This window comes from Mobula birostris, chromosome 15 (genome assembly GCF_030028105.1).
Source record: "Mobula birostris isolate sMobBir1 chromosome 15, sMobBir1.hap1, whole genome shotgun sequence".
NCBI classification, from domain to species: Eukaryota; Metazoa; Chordata; class Chondrichthyes; order Myliobatiformes; family Myliobatidae; genus Mobula; species Mobula birostris.
The window spans coordinates 26,583,200-26,600,179 of NC_092384.1; the positions used below are offsets into that span (position 1 = coordinate 26,583,200).

Consider the following 16,980-nt stretch of genomic DNA (forward strand, 5'->3'; position numbering starts at 1 on the left):
TCCACTTACACGGATAAGTGCCAGGAGGGAGATCAGTGGGGAGGGATGGCGGGGACGAATGGACAAGGGAGTTGCGTAGGGAGCGATCCCTGCGGAATGCGGGGGGGGGGGAAGGGAAAGATGTGCTTAGTGGTGGGATCCTGTTGGAGGTGGCGGAAGTTACGGAGAATATTATGTTGGATCTGGAGGCTGGTGGGGTGGTAGGTGAGGACCAGGGGAACCCTATTCCTAGTGGTGTGGCGGGAGGATGGAGTGAGAGCAGATGTACGTGAAATGGGGGAGATGCATTTAAGAGCAGAGTTGATAGTGGAGGAAGGGAAGCCCCTTTCTTTAAAAAATGAAGACATCTCCCTCGTCCGAGAGTGAAAAGCCTCATCCTGAGAGCAGATGCGGCGGAGACGGAGGAATTGCGAGAAGGGGATGGCGTTTTTGCAAGAGACAGGGTGAGAAGAGGAATAGTCCAGATAGCTGTGAGAGTCAGTAGGCTTATAGTAGACATCAGTGGATAAGTTGTCTCTAGAGACAGAGACAGAAAGATCTAGAAAGGGGAGGGAGGTGTTGGAAATGGACCAGGTAAACTTGAGGGCAGGTGAAAGTTGGAGGCAAAGTTAATAAAGTCAACGAGTTCTGCATGCGTGCAGGAAGCAGTGCCAATGCAGTCGTCGATGTAGCGAAGGAAAAGTGGGGGACAGATACCAGAATAGGCACGGAACATAGATTGTTCCACAAACCCAACAAAAAGGCAGGCATAGCTAGGACCCATACGGGTGCCCATAGCTACACCTTCAGTTTGGAGGAAGTGGGAGGAGCCAAAGGAGAAATTATTAAGAGTAAGGACTAATTCCGCTACACGGAGCAGAGTGGTGGTAGAGGGGAACTAATTAGGTCTGGAATCCAAAAAGAAGCGTAGAGCTTTGAGACCTTCCTGATGGGGGATGGAAGTATATAAGGACTGGACATCCATGGTGAAAATAAAGCGGTGGAAGACTTCCGGGTCATCAAGGGAATGGTGGCGTAAGGAAAAGGTCTCTCGACAAAAAAGAAGGTAAACTGCCCCATAATCAAATTTAGACAAATACTTAATATTGCATAACTATATTAATAAAAGGGGCAAGGATGATGTCTAAGAACAAGATTAAAAAGTCCGCTCCGAAGGCTGATAAACATAAAGAGACGCAGCAAGGCGACGGGCCTAGCTCCCCCACGGCAAGCCAGGACAGAGATAATGAGGGGGAATCGGTGACTCTGTCCTTGATTCTCGGAGAGATTCGCGAGTTCCGACAAGATAACAGCAAACAGCTGGAAGATATTAAAGGAGAAATAGTAAAAACTAACTCGCGGATAGATGAAGCTGAAGCAAGGATTGTTGGAATTGAAGAGAAGCTACAAAACGCAGAGGAGGTGATAGTAGAAATGCTGAAGCTGCAAGACCAGCTCCAGTGGAAACTAATAGATCAAGAAGGCCACTCAAGAAGGGAAAATGTGAGGATTTACAGAGTTCCCGAAGGAACTGAAGGTAAACCCGGATTGATGATTCCCTTCGTGGAGAAGCTACTTAGAGAGAACCTTGATATACCGGCCGCAAAAGACCTACAGATAGAAAGAGCTCACCGCGCGTTGGCACCACAGCCTCCAGCAGGCGCCCAGCCCAGATCGATTCTGGTCAGATTTCTCAGTTACAGAACGAAGGAAGAGGTGCTTAAGAGGGCATGGCAAAAGAAAGGTTTCATGTGGAACAACTGTAAAATCAGTTTAGACCACGACTACGCACCGGGGATTCTTGCCAGACGGAAGGAATATACGGAAACACGGAGAGTCCTGAAGGAAAACAGCATCAGATTCCAGACCCTGTATCCAGCTCGGCTGAGAGTCTTTTACGACGAAGGGACAAAAACTTACGCTACGGTGGAGGAGGCAACATTGGACCTGGCGGACCGGGGACTACCTATTAAAGTTATCACCCAACCGGAGTCGCTACTGGAGAGGATTCGGCAGAAGTCGTGGCAGTTAGTGCGGCGAGGACGCTCCACACGAACCAGAGTGTCAAACTACAAGGAAAAGCTGCAAATATTCAGACGCGAATGTACAGAGAACACAGATTAATTAAGAGAAATGACTGAAAAGAGTAAATCAGACTTAAAGGTAAAATGAAAACTGGTAACTGAAAATAAACTGGACGGAATAACTTGAATGATAGCAATATGGTCGAGACATAAATAGGAGAAAATTCTCTATGATTATTCAAACTGCTGAGGGCCCTCTAACACAGGGTGAAGATAGAGGTTATCCCTCTGAACTGAGGCAGGTCGGTGCTCAGGCCTCACTGTGGGAAGTCGGGAAAAATTTTCAAATGTTGCACGTACAAAAATGTCTAGTGTGTGGTTATATGTCTTGGTTTACTGTTGAGAAGGGATTGCTTTGGTTAGAAAAGGAGAGTGTTTTTTTTTCTACTAGAGAAAAATGCAAACTGAATTGGTAAAAATAATTTCCTATAATGTTAATGGGGTTTTGAATCCAATTAAAAGAAATAAGATTATGTCTAAATTGAAAAAAGAGAGGGCACAAATAGCTTTCCTCCAGGAAACACATATGAGCCAATCTGAACATGGAAAATTAAAAAGAATGGGCTTTAAGCATGTATTTTATTCATCATATAAACTGAGTCACAAAAGAGGGGTAGCTACTTTAATATCAAGTACTCTTAATTATGAACATATTTCAGAGACTAGAGACAAAGAAGGACGGTTCGTAAAAATCACAGGAAGAATAGAAGGTACAGAAATAACATTGCTGAATGTTTATGCTCCTTCAGGTTGTGAATGGTCATTTTATAGACACATTTTTGACCTAATGGTCAGTTCTCAAGGGGTAGTAATTTGTGGAGGGGATTTTAATATTAGATTAAATCCTATATTAGATTCTTCAAAAATAGTTACTCAGAATAAACCTCTGACTCGGAAAGTGAATTCATTGATGGAGGAGTTGGGAATTATAGATGTCTGGAGGGAATTACACCCTACTAGTAAAGATTATACACATTACTCTTTCCCTCATTCAGCCTATTCAAGGATAGACTATTTCTTTATCTTTAATACAGATAGACTAGGGATAAAAAACTGTAATATTGCAACAATTGATCTGTCGGATCATAGCCCAGTCTCTATGTCTCTAATCCTGGAAAGGAAAACACTATGGAGGCTAAACTCACATATACTCAATAACCCGTAAGTAATGGAGAGATTAAGGGGAGAAATCAAAGAATATTTAGACCTTAATGACACGGGAGAAACATCACCAGTGATCTTATGGGATACATTGAAAGCTGTACTGAGGGAGAAAATTATTTCCATTACCACTCACATGAAAAAAATCAATGCACAAAAATTAGCAGACCTTCAAGGAAAATTAAAACAACTTCAAGTTGTAGATAGCAACAAAAGTAATTCAAATCGAAAACAGGAAATTAGGAAATTGCAAAGTGAAATTGACGATATTTATACGTTGGAAACTCAAAGAAATTTTCTTTACCTGAGACAAAAGAATTATGAAGTAGGAGGTAAATCAGCTAGATTATTAGCATATAAATTACAAAAACAACAAGCAGACAATTCATAAAATAAAGAATTCAAAGACAAAGCTTGTGGAGAGTACAATAGGGAAAATTCAAGAGAGTTTTGAAACATATTATCGAGAGCTGTACTCCCAACCCCGGGCCCCCAATGAGCCCTATATAGACAGTGTATTGAATTTTTTAGATCTACCTAAACTTACAGATTTACAAAATGGAAGTTTATTAGAACCAGTAACTGTCAAAGAACTGAACGTGGCCATCTCTAGGTTAAAGGCTGGAAAGTCCCCGGGTTCTGATGGGTTTACCTCAGAGTGGTACAAGTCCCTGAAGACACAGTTAGCCCCATTACTAATTAACACCATTAATTGGATCTTGCAGAGAGGAGAAACTCCACCTTCCTGGAGAGAAGCGATTATTTCAGTTATTCCTAAAGAGGGTAAAGATAAACTAGAATGTGGCAATTATCAGCCAATTAGTGTTCTTAACTTAGATTACAAACTATTTACATATATATTAGCGCGCAGATTGGAAAAGCTTTTACCTGGCCTAATCCACTTAGACCAGACTGGATTTATTCAACAAAGACAAACACAGGACAATATAAGGAGAACTCTGCACATATTAGAACAGGTTAGTAAGAACGAGACAGAGACAATGGTAGTAGGATTGGACACTGAGAAAGCTTTTGATTCGGTTAGTTGGGCATTCCTATACAGAGTGTTAGGAAGATTCGGCTTTCAAGAAAAGTTTATTAAAGTAATTCAGACTCTATATGACAGCCCTACAGTCCGAATTAAGATAAATGGGGACCTCTCTGACTCCTTCATCTTAGAGAGAGGCACTAGACAGGGATGCCCAATTTCTCCTCTCCTTTTGCGCTATATATTGAACCACTTGCCCAACTAATAAGACAGAGCGAAATCGTAAAAGGTATCAAGGTGGCAGGGATTGAACAGAAAGTGGCATTATTCGCAGATGATGTTTTGGTCTATCTGAGTGAACCAGAAAAATCATTTATAGGATTGTTTACACTGTTGGATGACTTTGGGAAAATATCAGGTTATAAAATAAATGTAAAGAAAACGCAGGTTATGTCCCTAAATTATACACCATCCAAAAAATTGCAGGATACATATGATCTTAAGTGGGAAGCTAAATCATTAAAATATTTAGGAATAACCCTGCCGAAGGATCTTTCAACACTGTCACAGGTAAATTATGGGCCATTAATCTCAGAGATAAAAGCAGGTATGCATAGATGGAATTTTATCCCCTTTTTAAGTTTAAATTCAAGGATAAATACTATAAAAATGAATATTCTTCCTCGGTTATTGTATCTTTTCCGTACTTTACCGGTGGAGGTGGATGATAATCAATTCAGGGAATGGGACAAATGGATTTCCCGCTTCATTTGGCAAGGAAAGAAACCTAGAATTCGATATAACACCTTACAGTTAGGGAAGGAAGGAGGAGGTATGGTTCTTCCTTGCCTGAGAAATTATTTTTATGCCTCACAGATAACCCCTCTGTTATATTGGTGTAATAGGGAATATAAGGCTAGATGGAAGGAAATAGAATTTGGGTTAGTTGACAGTTTTCCTCTTCAGGCCTCAATAGCTGACAAAGGATTGATGGCCCAGTTGGAAAAATTTAAAAACGCTTGGATAAATCTTACATTAAAAGTATGGCAGAAGGTGGTTAATTCATGTGGAATTAATAACATGTTAAAACTCTTTAGGTGGTGTGCATATGATACTGAATTCCTTCCCAACAGAGGAGATAAAAGATTTGAGCTATGGATAAAAGAAGGTCTTACAACCTACCTCTCATTTATAGATAAAAGAGTATTACAAAGTTTCCAAATCCTGCAGGACAAACATGGCCTAGAACATAATGACTTTTTTAGGTACCTTCAAGTACGAAACTATGTTAACCAGAGTTGTAGATATACAGACCTATCAACAGTAGAATTAGAATTTTTCAAGATTCTGAATTCGGCTTGCAGTTCAATACCTAGTAAATCAGTTTCTCGATTATATAATGCACTCTCCCATGCTAAAAATGTAAATACACTGTATATTAAAGAGAAGTGGGAGAAAGAAGCGGGGTTGGTACTTTCAGAGGAGGCTTGGGAGAAAATCTGCAGCTTTCAATGGTCCTCGACTAATTCTTTGACTTGGAGAGAACATTGTTGGAAAAACATTATAAAATACTTCAAGACCCCATATCAGGAAAAATATAAAGATACAAATGTGATGTGTTGGAGAAGGTGCGGCTCCAAGGAGGCAAATCATTTTCATATTTTTTGGGATTGCCCTAAATTAAGTCTATTTTGGGAAGGTATTCATAGAACATTAGTTAAGGTACTTAGGTCCCAGATACCTCTGAACTTTGAGACGCTCTATTTGGGGCATGTATTGTTTCTTGAACAGAAGGAAGATATAAAGTTGATGCAGGCCCTCTTAGCGGCAAGTAAGAAATCAATCACTAGAAAATGGCTAAATCCAATACCACCTACATTAGAAGATTGGTACGAAATTATCTTGGAAATATTTAAAATGGAAAAGTTGACTTACTCCCTGAGAACTCAAAAAGAAAAATTTTATCGAATCTGGAATAAATGGATTGAATATATAACCCCAATGCGAGTAGACTTTAGATGACTCTCCTAATGATTTATACTGCTCTTCTCATCAACACAGTAATATTGCTAACGTAAGCACCCCTAGTCTAAATGTTGGTTTTTTTTGTTGTTTTCTTTTGGAAAATAGAGAATTAACACAAGTAAAGGGAAAGATTTGGGAAAGGGATAAAAAAAAAATGAAAAAATTAAGTGAATAAGTACATAGGGATTGGATAATTATGTCTGCGGGCAGGAGCAAGCATGAACAAATTAGGATATAAACACCTACAATGGTTGATACATAGGCTTATATACAACATTATGGACCAGTGGAAATGGTCCAGAAGGGTTATATGGAAACTATTATTACCATTTTTCTTAACAACTAATTCCATTACTTAGCCTAATAGGTTAGATTCACCACAGTACATAATTATCTATTTAAATGTTTATTTTCCTTTTATATCATCTCAATGTGTACTTAAGAATGTATAAATAAATGTAGTTTTACACATATAAAAAAATGGAAAAGGTTATATGTGTGAAAAAAGTACATGATATTTGTGAATTCCTTATCCAAATAAAAATAAAATTAAAAAAAAAGAAAGAAAATAAAGCGGTGAGGGCCAGGGAACTTAAAATCATCAAAAAGTTTAAGAGCGTGAGAAGTGTCACGAACATAGGTCGGAAGGGATTGAACAAGGGGTGATAAAACAGTGTCGAGGTATGCAGAAATGAGTTCGGTGGGGCAGGAGCAAGCCGAGACAATAGGTCGGCCAGGACAGGCAGGTTTGTGGATATTGGGTAGGAGGTAGAAACCGGAAGTGCGGGGTGTGGGAACTATAAGGTTGGTAGCAGTGGATGGGTAGCCTCCAACCTGATGGCATGAACGTCGACTTCTCTAACTTCCGCTAGGCCTCACCTCCCCCTCGTACCCCATCTGTTACTTATTTTTATACACACATTCTTTCTCTCACTCTCCTTTTTCTCCCTCTGAATATACCTCTTGCCCATCCTCTGGGTCCCCCGCCCCCCCTTGTCTTTCTTCCCGGACCTCCTGTCCCATGATCCTCTCGTATCCCCTTTTGCCAATCACCTGTCCAGCTCTTGGCTCCATCCCTCCCCCTCCTGTCTTCTCCTATCATTTTGGATCTCCCCCTCCCCCTCCAACTTTCAAATCCCTTACTCACTCTTCCTTCAGTTAGTCCTGACAAAGGGTCTCGGCCTGAAACGTCAACTGCACCTCTTCCTACAGATGCTGCCTGGCCTGCTGCGTTCACCAGCAACTTTGATGTGTGTTGATGTCTTTTAAAAACCTGCATCTTAAGCTTATAGAATTTCTAGTGGCAAATATTCCCAAGAATTTCTCCAATGCACAGCTGAGAGCATGATATGCTGAAGGCAAAGTTGGTGGAGTGAAAAAACAAGATATGAATGATCGCATAACTCATGCTAAACCAATCAGAGCAATATTGTAAGTAATAAGGAGAAAGCGGGAGCCATTCTTCACCACAACCAGCATTCCTTACTATCCAAAAATGTTGTACTTGTTGTAGATGGTTCTAGCATTTGTAAATATGGCAGGACGGAAAAGGTTTGTGTGTCTGTTTTTCAAAGACTTTTTCCCCCAAGGATTGTTGCATACCATAGTCAAACAAACCAACAAGAAGCAGGTGAAAAGAGGAGAAAATTCAAATGCCTAAACACAGTAGATTAGACTTTTTTTTTAAAAAACAGTCAACATATTGTACCTCTCATTGATGCTGTTACGAGTTTCTCGAGTTACATCAGGTGCCGCTGGCCAAGGCTGACTGGCAACATTCTCCCCTGCTGTATTATCCTGAGACAAAACAGTTTCTAAAAGTGATGGAGTGCTCAGCCGTTCCACTTCCATCTGCGGCATATCTAGTGAGTGATGGCTATGTTCCGAGTTAGGCCGACTTCTTGGAGATAACAGGTGCAGGGCTGAAGCTGCAGAGGCCATGCTGTCCATGTGGTGGTTAGAGTCCAGAACCTCACTGGCCAGCACAGAGCCTGCAAATGCACGCTGAAGAGTCTCTGAGGCTATTTCTGGGATGTCCTGAGACATTGCTGTGGAAGCAGAAGAGATCACATCAGGGGAACGTTCCCGTGTTGGTGAACTTTGAGGCACACAAAGGGGGTCCACAGACTGAAGCTCCAAAGGAAGTGATGAGTTAGCACCAGTAACCTAAAAGAAAAAGACAACCTAGTTAGAAACATAAAATAATTATGATAGGGGATAGTTTATCCCCCTTAGTTTATCCTGTCCATACTGGTTATAATGTTCAACTATATTCCACTTAAATGTCATCTAAAATTTTAATCTTAATTTGTTATACTGTATGCTGCTACAGACAAATTCTACCATGGTTTGGAAAACCAAAAAGTTGGTATCCCATGAAGTAGATGCTCAGTAGAATTTACATCTGTTTGTAAAATTAAGAACTTACACTTAGTCTTTAACACAGAAAACAAAGTATTTCACAGAAGAAAAGCTGATATCAAACCAAGGCTGAAAAATAAAGAGAGGTCAAGACAAAAAAATAGGTTTACAGAAATGCTTTAACATACAGGAATATTGTAGAAGACACGAGAATTAGAGGGGAAACTAAAGTTGATTTAGATTGCTTATTTATATTGAAAGGACAACTCCCCGCCTCCCCACGTTCTTTTTGTTTTTGCACCAATATCAAGTTCTTTCATTGTCATTCCAAGTTGCATTTTACAAACATTCTGCCTATTATCCAAATGATACCCATCATACAGCTTTTTAAAAACATCTCCTTCTCTAATGGGCATACTTGAAGAGGTTTTGTAGGAAGCTGGTCAGAAAGTCCTGGAATAAGCTGCACAGAATTGTTTCTGGGACTGGCTTGGACACTGTTGCTTGTGCTTCCACTGAGAGTCACACTCTCCAATGTCACCTTTGGACTTAGGCACAAGTCTTCAGTAGGTCTAAAAAACAGAAATTATACAAGGGGGCAAATCAGTAGATTTTGAGAAGCAATTCTAGCATTCCAAAGTTCCAATTTGAAAACATACATAATTACATTTATCTCTTATATAGTTTGATAAATAAAGATGTTTTTTCTCAATTTTCACATTTATAAACAATAAAAATAAATTCAAAAAGTCACATACAATAGAAAGTAGATAAATTACTGAGTGTCACTAGTTTATGAAAATACTAAAAACAAACATTTGCAAATCCTACCCATAAGCAATGAGAAACAAAAAAATTACCAAACTATTCAATTATTTTAAAATCCTTTAACCACCATATGGACTGAAAAGCAAGCCTATTAATCTATTTAACTTCCTGAATTTGAGTGATCTAACAGCCAACTAATCAGAACAGGTCAAAGATGCAAGCTTTATTCTCTGCCTTTTATGCAGCTTTAAGTGACAAAGCTTTTTACATCAGTCACTTGCGCTGATTACTTGAGTTGACGGCTCATATAGGTTCATGAAGCTGAACAGATAATAATCTGCTTGGACCACTGCCTTCAACCTGAGAACTTCAATTTACAAAATAATCAAAACAGCATTTCCCAAACGCATGACCTCTGACAAAGTGAAGTGAAGTGAGCAGTGCAGGAGCCTTACCACTTGCAGGTACTATGTTACATATTGTTTGGACTGAAATCCCTTGATCATTAATAAAATCAAGGTAAATAATGAAATAATAATATCTTCATTTCTCCTTCTCCTCTAAAATTTTTAGAAATATTTTTAAATATTACACAACTATTTTGCACAACTCCAATATCAAGCTATTTTGTTGCATTTTTAAAAACACCTCAATTCTGAAACATATGCTAAGGACTAGTCTTGTCAACTATAACAACAGAGAACTTACCAAAGTGGACTACAAAATAAGGGATTAGTAATAAATTTAGTAATGAGGAATTAATAATTACACAATTTGTACATTCATATTATGTATCAACTGCAGAAGTTAAGGGGAATAATTGTGTGATTCGTCGTGCAACTTAAAACAGAAGCTAATTCAAGTTATTGACACAATTAAGCTTTAATCAAAACCTTTATTCTAAATTGCTATCACATCCAAAGCAAGGTATTTTTTAGTTTTTCCTCCCCATCTTAATTTATTAAAGCTTAGGAATAAAGTCCTGAGCTGTGACCACAATAGTGAAGTTCAAAGCCAACTCTATGGCATAATCCAAGCCAATCATTGTCCTCAATCTGCTTGGCAGAAGACTGGGAGACTTCACATCATTTCCTTCATTCCATGCAAGTGACATCGAAACCCCAGTGACATTTGTGTGCCATGTTATTTTGAACTATTGGAGTGGCCTCACAACCACACCCATGACAATACTGCTGAAAATGTCACCAGGTCTTTAATATCAATAACCTGAGTGGAACAGCAAGTTTGAAAATGTTTTAAGTAGTCAATATTTTAAAAGAAAAAAATAATAGGGTCAACATCTGCTTTTGTTTAATTGTTTGCCCAATTTCTCTCTGCCTTATAAGCTGGAATTTTGGGGAAAACAATCACAAGAGCAATGAGCACTAAGTTTACTCTTCGGACTGACAGTAGGCCCAATTACCGGAGACCCGGACTAAACCAGAAGGTCAAGAAGGCAGCCAACATAGTAATCTATAAACCACTCCACCAATCCAGCCACTATCTAACTAGAAATGGAGATAACTCCCAGCAGTTTCCCCAATAGCCACTAGTCAGGGGGTTAATTTAACTACTTTTGGCATGGTGATTTTCAATGCGACTCCAAAGGGAAAACAAGAAACCAAATAAAGACAAAATGGGGTATTTGGGTGAAGAATGGCCTGCAGCTTGCATTGGCTAGTGGTACGGCACTGAACTAAACTAAACTGAATACCGCTGATTTGGTCCACACATTCTTTGCCATTTGCGCAATTTGTTCTTTTATTTCCCCCCACGTTTGGTGTTTGATATTTTCTTGAACAGAGTCCATGTTGTTTGTTTCGTGGCTGCCTACAGGACGACTAATCTCATTCTGTACACATACTTTGATAATAAATGCATTTTGAATCTTTCAATGGTGACTTGAAGACACACGAGCTGGGGAGCCAGGAAAGACCAATTCAATCTTTAACAATGTAAATATTATTAAAATCGTTGAAATTAAGCAGATTTTCTCGTTCAATTCATTTCTGTGCAGCTAATGTAGGTTCCCTACCTTGATGCTCCAGTCTCATTGGCAGAGCTAGTACTCAAACCAGTCACTGCAGTTAAAGTGCTTACACTGCTCCCTGGTGACACAGAAATCTGTCAGCAATAAAACAGTTATATCAACAGGAGGTGCAACAGACAGGTGTGGCCATTAAATTAAAACTTTTTTGTAATTGGCTGTGATACCTCTGCTACTGTGGTAATTATATTTACATTTAAACATAAGTTAGGACACTTGAGAAAAAAATCTAACGGACTACAACTAAAAGTATGCTGACTACTAGTTGCTGATAACTGAAGATTTACTTCAATTGCAAAATATTTCAGCACAAAGATGTCTAACGGAACAACTTTATCAGCAGTAACTTATTCATCGAAAGGAGAACCGGACTAGCCTACAATTCTTCCAGCTCTGGAACTTGGCCATTCCAGACAGAATGAAAAAACTTGGTAAAGATAGAATCAGAAATTACAAACAAGAGATTTTGCAGGCACTGGAAATCTGGAGCAATTCACACTAAATGTTGGAGGAATTCAGCAGTTCAGGCAGCATCTAAGAGAGGAGTAAGCAGTTGAGGTTTCAAGCAAAGACCCTTAATCAGGACTGGAAAGGAAAAGGGAAGACTCCAGACTAAAGGTGTTGAGGGCAGTTGGGGTGGGGAGGGTGGTGGTGGTGGAAGAAATACAAGCTGCCAGGTGTTAAGTGAAACTAGGTGAGGGAGAAGGTAAGTGGGTGGGAGAGATGGGGATGAAATGAGAAACTAGGTGATAGGTGGAAGAGGTGAAGGGCTGAAGGAGGAATCTGATAGGAGAGTAAAGTGGACATGGGAAAAAGGGAAGGGGAAGGGGCAACAGAGGAAGGCACCAGCTTAGAGAAGAGAAAGTACAAGAGGAGCCAGAATGGGGAATTGAAAAAGTGAGAAGCAGGAGGTCAGTTGGGGGGGGGGGGGGGCGGGGGGGAGAGAGAGGAGAAATTATCGGAAATTAGAATTTAATGTTCATGCCATCAGATTGGAGGGTTGCCAGATGGAATAGGAAATGCTACTCCTCCAACATGAGAATGGCTTCATCATGACAGTAGAAGGCCACGGATCAACATGTTGGAACTGGAATGGGAAGAATTAAAACAGTTGGCCACCAGGAAATCCTGCCTGTTATGATGGACTGAGTAATGTGCTCCATAAAGTGGTCATTTTTGCAATTTGCTTGCCTTAACTCCACACTTAATTTTCCAGTTCGAATGTTATTCAGAATCCATTTGGAATGACTGGTGCAAGAGGAGATGAATTCATGAGAGCGATCAAGTATAAATTGACCCTCTAGTATTGAGGGTCAAGTTGCAATAGATTATTCTAAAAGCAGGGGACTCGAATTATGGTTTAGCAGCATTATGCTGCAGCAACCCAAGCTTGTCAGTGTCAAAGTGGAAGACAGGAGTTAAGTATGTCACAAACCTTAACAGATAAATTTCATTAAAAATAAAAACATAATTACCATACAATAAAACAAATTTAAATCTATCTCGAGGAACAAATATTAATCACACCTGTTGCAACAAAGCACTAGGAGTCATGAAAGCATCTGGAGTCATTAACTTTGGTTTCACATCATTAGCAACAGAAAGAAAATCTGCAGGTGTTGGAAGATCAACTATACGCCGCAGGTCATGCTGAGATCCTCTACCAGAGCCTTTATCAGACGATGCACCCTCAATGCTCACATCTGCTAGATGGTCTGCAAATAATTAACAAATAAAAATTACTTCAGCTCTAGTAACCATAATGCTATTGGTTTTAAGATAGTGATGGAAAAGGATAGATCAGGGTGCACAGGTTAGGTTCCTAACATGGAGAAAGGATCATTTTGGGAGTATTAGGAAGGATTTAGCAAAATTAGATAGGGTGAGCCTGTTTGAAAGGAAAGGAACAAATGGCAAGTAGGAGGTTTTTAAAAAAAGAGCATGTCTGGGAGTAGCACATTTCTGTTCAGTAAACCTGGTAAATTTAGAGAAAATTGGCTAACGAGAGATATTGAGGCTCAGTAAAGAAAAAGGAGGTATACATTGGGCTTAGGAGACCAGGATCAAGTGAGCGTCTCGATAACCATAAAAGTTTTAGGACAAAAATCAAGAGGGCAAAGAGAAGGTATGAAATGGATCAAGCAAATATGGCTGAGGAAGATCGCAAGACATTTTATAGCCATTTTATAAGGGTGGCAAGGGAGAGAGTAGGTGGCCCACCTGTGTCTCAAGCTGCTGATGAGAAAATTATGGTTGCTCAAGAGATAAGAGGAACAAGTGGAGATGTTTTGGAGAACATTCATATTACCAAAGAGGAGGTTTTTACTTTGCAGCCTTGCAGTACATTAAGATTAATGAATCCCCAAGGCCTGATCAAGTGTATCCTTGGACTTTCTGGGAGCCTAGGGAAGAAATTGCAGAGGCTCTTGTAGAGGCACTTTATTGCTGGCCATGGGTGATGTTCCCAAAGATTGTACAGTGGCTGATGTTCTGTTGTTTAAAAAGGGTAAGCAAGTCATGGATCTAGAGGCCTCTCAGTAGGCTTGACATCAGTAGTGGGGAGGTTACTGAAGGAAATTCTGAGACACAGGATCCAGCAGTATTTGGATAGACAGAATCTGATTGGAAAGATTCAGCAGGGCTTAGGGTGTGGAAAGCCATATTTGACAAATATTTAAGATATTTTTGAATAAGTGTCAAAAAGATAGATAAGGGTAGGGCAATGGATATTGTCTACTTGGACTTTAGCAAGGCCTTCAACAAGGTCCCGCATTGTAGGCTGGTCTGGGAAGGTTAGGTCCCATGGAATCTAGTTAGTCGGGTGTATTCAAAACCGGCTGAAGTTTGTTTCTTGGAATAGAGGCTGGTGACTTGCTGTACTGCAGGTTATACATTATTTATATCAATGATTGGGATGTGAATGCACAAGGCTCGATCAGTAAGTTTGCAAATGACCAAAATTAGGAGATGCTGTTGATGATGAAGTTTAATATAGATTACAAAGGGATCTTGATTAATTAGTGAAGTTGGCCGAGTGGAAAATGAATTTCAATGCATACAAGTGAATCCATTTTGACCCTCAATAGCTAATGAATTAAACCACAAGATAATATTTCATCAATAATAATGTGAAGATGTTTCTCCAGGTAATACATAATATGCTTAATCTTGGCATTTAATTATGTTTATCTTTACCATGCACAAGATATCAAACTCTATAGAGAAAAATAATCATTTTCAAGCACAAGGCTAAAATGAAAGTGATGTATTTAATCAGATACCAAGAAGCTTCAACCCAATAATCTACAATGAAATGTAAATACCACTGCAGTATGTCCCATATGCACAGCAGTTTCCACATTCAATGTAATTTAACTTATATCTCAATAGATATTCAACCTTCACATCCTACATAAACACTTGAATATTTACATTTTCCTTATCAAATAAAGATTACAAGTATCTTTGTAATGTTGCCAATACTAACAAAACCACAAAAAAATTAAAGAATGGCTAGAAGAAACACACTAGTGCTTTTTTAAACTATTGTGAACAGAATACATATGTACACTTTAACTCCAGCATTTTAATCAAAACAATGTTAGTTATCTCATTCAGGTACTGGACAGATCTACAATCTTCATATGTTCAAATTTCAAGCATCAAAATGGACAGATGGTGAAAGGGAAAAAAAACTGGTACAGGTTGACCACCGATTTTCTGGAAACTGATGGTTCCGTACCTCTTTTAACTCAGATGAAATTACGAGACAGTTTACTGCGTGGCCGCCAGATGGCACTGTGTGTAGTGCACACAGAGCTATATGTACGGAAATTCATTTTGACAAAAGCATGCTATTTTTATGATTTACATTGCACTTGTTGGTGGTAGTCCCAATATTTTGTGCTTATTTTACGTAAAGTTAATCCTAGCTATGGCTTCTAAGATAAGTACAAGTACCAGTGCTGGTGCCAAACGTAAACACCAGTCCAATCGATCCAAGAGAAGGTTGAAATGTTCAAAAACTGGACCAAGGTGTTTCTGTGCATAAGCTGTGTGACTTGTATGGCATTGGTTTGTCAACTGTGTATGGTATAAAGAACCAGAGAAAAAAAAATTGCAATTCTGTGCACTGATTCACTAAAGCAAATGAGCATTAGAAAAACTGAAGGTTGGTAAGAGCAATGAGCATGACTGAGTGAAGATTGAATGGTTTCGCCAGCGGAGTAATTGAGTTGATTTGTCTGGCAACTATAGTGAAGGATGGCTTCAAAGACTTGAGAAGCACTATGAAACTTCCATGCCCAAGGTGTGTGGAGAAAAAATGTCTGCAAACCATGAAGGAGCTATTGAGTATGCGTATTTTTTTTTTCTTTTTGTAAAGGGGTTTGATGGAATATTAACTGACAGATCATGATACAACTTACTGAAATCTTCATGGGAAGCAGAGGGTTCTCTTGCATTCTGATGTGGCTGGAAATAAATTTGCACATCCTGAAGTGTTCTGAAACAAGAAAAAGATAATGCTCAGAACATGAAGGCAAATAGTTGGCAAATCCACCATCTGCATCCTACGTTTCCTACTGACTTTATCAGCAAAGAAAACCCAATATTTTGTCCATGTTTTACAATAATAGAAATGGCAAATGTGAGACAAAGAAAATTTTCAAAGCTCAATACATAACAGAAATAAGGAAAAACTTAAATATTACTGGCATTTCTTAAAAGTCTGTTTAACCAAAAGAGTACAGGTCACTTATCAAATGTAAAACCTCTTACAAAAAGATGCAACACTATAGCTCCACAAGACAGAATACATAGTTATTTTCTACTCTAATCTTTATGAGTCTGAATTTTCAGATATTACTTTTATGAATAGTTCTTTGCAAAAAGTGAATATACCTAAAATTTCTATTCAAGGTATGAATACATTAGATGCACCTATTAAACAAGAGGAAATAGTAAGGGCTATATCCTCTCTTCAATCAGCTAAAGCTCCGGGACCAGATGGATATACAGTGGAATTTTATAAGACTTTTACTGATACACTTATACCTTATTTATGTCAAATTTTCATTGACTCTACATCCTCTGGGACTTTCCCGAAAACTTTCTATGAAGCTTCAGTATCTTTAATTCCGAAAAAAGATAAAGATTTATCTGAATGCATCTCTTATAGACCAATTTCTCTATTGAATGTGGATTTTAAAATTCTCTCTGAGATTTTGGCTAATAGACTTGAGAATATTTTACTTACTGTTGTTTCCAGTGACCAAACTGGATTTATTAAAAATAGATATTCACATTTTAACATTCGGAGATATTAAATATTATTCACTCTTCACCATCTAAAGAATCTGAAAGTGTTATTTCTCTTAATGCAGAGAAAGCTTTTGATAGGGTGGAGTGGTCTTACTTATTTGACGTTTTGGAAAGATTTAATCTTGGCCCGGGATTCATTTCCTCGAACAAATTGATCTATCATGCCCCTATGGCTGCAGTTATAACTAATAATCAAAAATCTCCCTATTTTAGATTATATAGGGGTACTCGACAGGGGTGCCCTC

At 38.8% G+C, this 16,980-nt stretch overlaps 1 protein-coding gene across 1 annotated transcript in view; it reads right to left on the minus strand.

The window, feature by feature from the left end:
- Positions 1 to 16,980, minus strand: part of edc4 (enhancer of mRNA decapping 4) — a 108,022-nt gene that overhangs the window by 42,805 nt on the left and 48,237 nt on the right. The window contains exons 14-18 of the mRNA XM_072279489.1: positions 15,841 to 15,917; positions 12,941 to 13,128; positions 11,402 to 11,490; positions 9,017 to 9,170; positions 7,946 to 8,403 (exon numbers count right to left, since the gene is read on the minus strand). Of these exons, the coding sequence (XP_072135590.1) occupies positions 7,946 to 8,403; positions 9,017 to 9,170; positions 11,402 to 11,490; positions 12,941 to 13,128; positions 15,841 to 15,917 (966 nt within the window). The remainder of the gene's footprint in view (positions 1 to 7,945; positions 8,404 to 9,016; positions 9,171 to 11,401; positions 11,491 to 12,940; positions 13,129 to 15,840; positions 15,918 to 16,980) is intronic.